We start from the raw sequence: 3089 nt of genomic DNA, 5'->3' as shown, positions 1-3089 counted from the left end.
ATGTTATATTCTATTATTTTATTAAACCCTAATTTATGTTAAGCACTAATATGGGGGCGATACTAAAAACTGAGCTGTCAAGCGATGACTGTGGCCAAGAGGTCAGAATACTGTTAGAGGAATTAGAAATCATTATGTATACGTTAGAGTTGTACGAGGTTGAGAAAGAGGAATGGAGAAGGGAAATTTTTGACAGAGCTTCCAAGGATTTAAAAATTTTTATTATAAGAAATACGAGTAAGGAAGAAGAAATTGTCGAGATTAGAAAAAAATTGATTATGCGAGTTAGAGAATCGGAGGAAAAGAAAAGGAAAGAAAATGAATTTAAGGAATTAACGCAGATGGTGGTACAAACGGTTCAGGAAGCTATGAGAGTTAACAAAGGAGTAGGGAACGAGAGAAGGAGCATTAGATGCTTTTATTGTGATAAAGAAGGTCACGTGGTTAGGAGGTGCTATTTGAGAAGGTCGAAGGAGGGATATAACAATAGTAATAAAGGTAATTTAAATTATTTGAGGGTTGGTTTTGAAAATAGTAGTGACTCTGAGACAGTCCAAGAAAGGGGATATAGACGATCCAAGAAAGGGTCAAGGATTAAAATAGAGTCAAAGGAAAAAGAGTACGAGCCTAAAGAGGGTAACAAACGGAAAAGATTGAATTTGGAGAGATACGTTGAAAAGTTTAGTGGGGTATTTAATAATGGTAAGGAGGAAGTGAAATACTGTAAAATAGAAAAATGTAAAATTATTACGGAGGAAGGAAAAAAAATATATAAGAAGGGACAGATGGTTCCACAATCATTGATAAGAGACACGGAAAAGCATCTAGAGGATTTAATGAATAGAAAAGTTATTAGAGAGTCGAATTCGGAGTGGAGAAATCCAATAAGAGCGTTACGCAAGCCAAATGGTGATATCAGACTTGTAAGTAATTTGATAGCGCTAAACGATATTGTAGAGAAGGATAATTACAAATTAGCAAATATAAGAGACGTTATCAGAGCAACGCAGGGCGCAAATTATATGACCGTTTTTGATTTAAAAGAAGGCTTTTATAGTATTGAGATTGAGGAAAAAGATAAGCATAAAACGGCCTTTGAATTTAACGGCAAGGCATATGAGTGGAATTCCATGGTGATGGGTTATAAGAACAGCCCGCAGATATTACAAAGGATTATGGATAGAGTATTTAGAGATTTAAAAGGGAAAGGTGTAGAAATATATATGGATGATATAGTGGTATATAGTAAAAGTATAGAAGACCATGATAAAATTGTAAACGAGGTGCTTAGAAGATTAAGTGAAAATAATATGAAGTTGAACGTTAATAAGATTCAGTTTTGTCAGCAGGAAGTAAAATTATTAGGTGTGACGTTGAATGGTTGTGAGATAGTGCCGTCAGAGATAAAGAAAAATGAAGCGTTAGAGTTTCCAATACCGACGTGTGTGTCAGAAGTAAGACGATTTTTGGGAATGACGGGATGGTTTCGAGATTTTATTAAGAATTATGCTGGATTAACGATAAACTTGACAGATAGCTTGAAGGGGAAGAATAATAACTGGAAATGGACAAAGGAAATGAATGCAGAATTTGATAACTTAAAGAAGGTACTGAGGGAGTTAGGGAAATTGAAAATAGCTGATTATGATAAGGAATTTTTATTGAGGACGGATGCGAGTGATTTAGGTATGGGTGCAGTTTTGTTACAGAAAAATAGTAAAGAAGAATGGGTACCCGTACAATGGGCTTCGAAAAAGTTCACTCCGACGGAAGTTAGATATGGTATATCAGAGAAGGAGATGTATGCCGTGTTTTGGGGCGTAAAGAAATTTGAATATGAGCTAAGAGGCAGAAAGTTTAAAATTGAAACGGACCATAAAGCATTAGCAGAGATTAGAAAGAAATCGGATTTTAATAATGCCAGAATTAATAGATGGGTTGAAAAGATACAGGAATTTGATTTTGAGATTAGGTATATTCCTGGGGATGAAATGGTTGTTCCGGACGCATTGAGCAGAGTTTATACGAATAAGGAGGATCATAAGCGGAGAGTTATAAAGGAAAGACGAGATAAACAAATTGAAGGTAAAAGGAAAAAGCATGTGAAAATAATTGATGGACAAGAATTTTGGGTATTTGACGATGGGAAAGAGCAAACAATGCCACCGGCCAATGAAAGAGATAAGTTAATAATGGATTGTCATCTTCAGTTAAGCCATAGAGGTAGAACGAGCGTATACTACGAAATAAGGAAGCAATTCTATTGGCCAGGGGTGAAAGACCAGATTGAGAGAGTATTGAAGAACTGCGAAACATGTCAGAAGTTTAATAGGAAAACAAGCGGCGGTACGGATTTTGTGAGTACAACAAGATATTTAGAGAAAGTGGGATTAGATTTGATCGAATTTAGAGAGGAAAAAGCATTTATTGTTGTTGCGATAGATTATTTTACTAGGAGAGCATGGGCAAGAGTTGTAGAAAGTAAGCACGCAACGGCAATAGTAAGCCTTATTAAAGAATTATGTTCCCAAGGGAAAAAGCCGGAAGAGATAATTACAGATAATGGTAAAGAATTTTGTAACGAACAGTTGAGAGAACTTTGTAGTACGATGAATATAGAGCACAGGAAAGTTGGAGTTGAATCTCATAGAAGCAATGGAAGAGTGGAACGCATTATTAGAACGTTGCGTGAAGGAATGTTAAAAAGCAAGGAAGTTGAGTTCAAAGATAAAGTTTACGAGGCTATTGAAACGTATAATTTGAGTTTTCATGTTGGATTAGGATGCACGCCAATAGAGGCAGTGAATGATGACACAGGAAAGGTAATGCTTGAGAATAGTCCGCAGGGTAGGTACGCTAGACGGTTTAGACGTTGGTACAGAGAGAAATTTAAAAAGAACCAGATCGTAAGAGTTGCTAAAAGAGAAAATTTGACTGGGTGTAGTAAATACAGTAAGGGTAGGTTTCTAGGTATGGGTAAAGTGATTGAGTTGTGTCTAGGAGATTCGTACATTGTGAGGTTAGAGAATGGAAGATTTGTTAAAAAGAGACATTACGATCTAAAAGGGATTGGTGTCTTAAATTATGGT

General features: G+C 35.9%; 1 protein-coding gene across 1 annotated transcript; it reads left to right on the top strand.

Moving 5' to 3' along the window:
• Positions 1-35: 35 nt before the first annotated feature.
• On the top strand, positions 36-3089 carry AAJ76_2380003054 (krab-a domain-containing protein; the record flags this gene model as incomplete). Its single annotated transcript, XM_024474737.1, has 1 exon — positions 36-3089. A coding segment is annotated over one exon (3054 nt), but the record flags the coding sequence as incomplete, so codon positions are not given.

The sequence above is a fragment of the Vairimorpha ceranae genome (assembly GCF_000988165.1).
Source record: "Vairimorpha ceranae strain PA08 1199 chromosome Unknown NODE_238, whole genome shotgun sequence".
Classification (NCBI taxonomy): domain Eukaryota; kingdom Fungi; phylum Microsporidia; family Nosematidae; genus Vairimorpha; species Vairimorpha ceranae.
The sequence above is the reverse complement of the archived record's forward strand: the minus strand, read 5'-3'. Positions and strand labels throughout refer to the sequence as shown.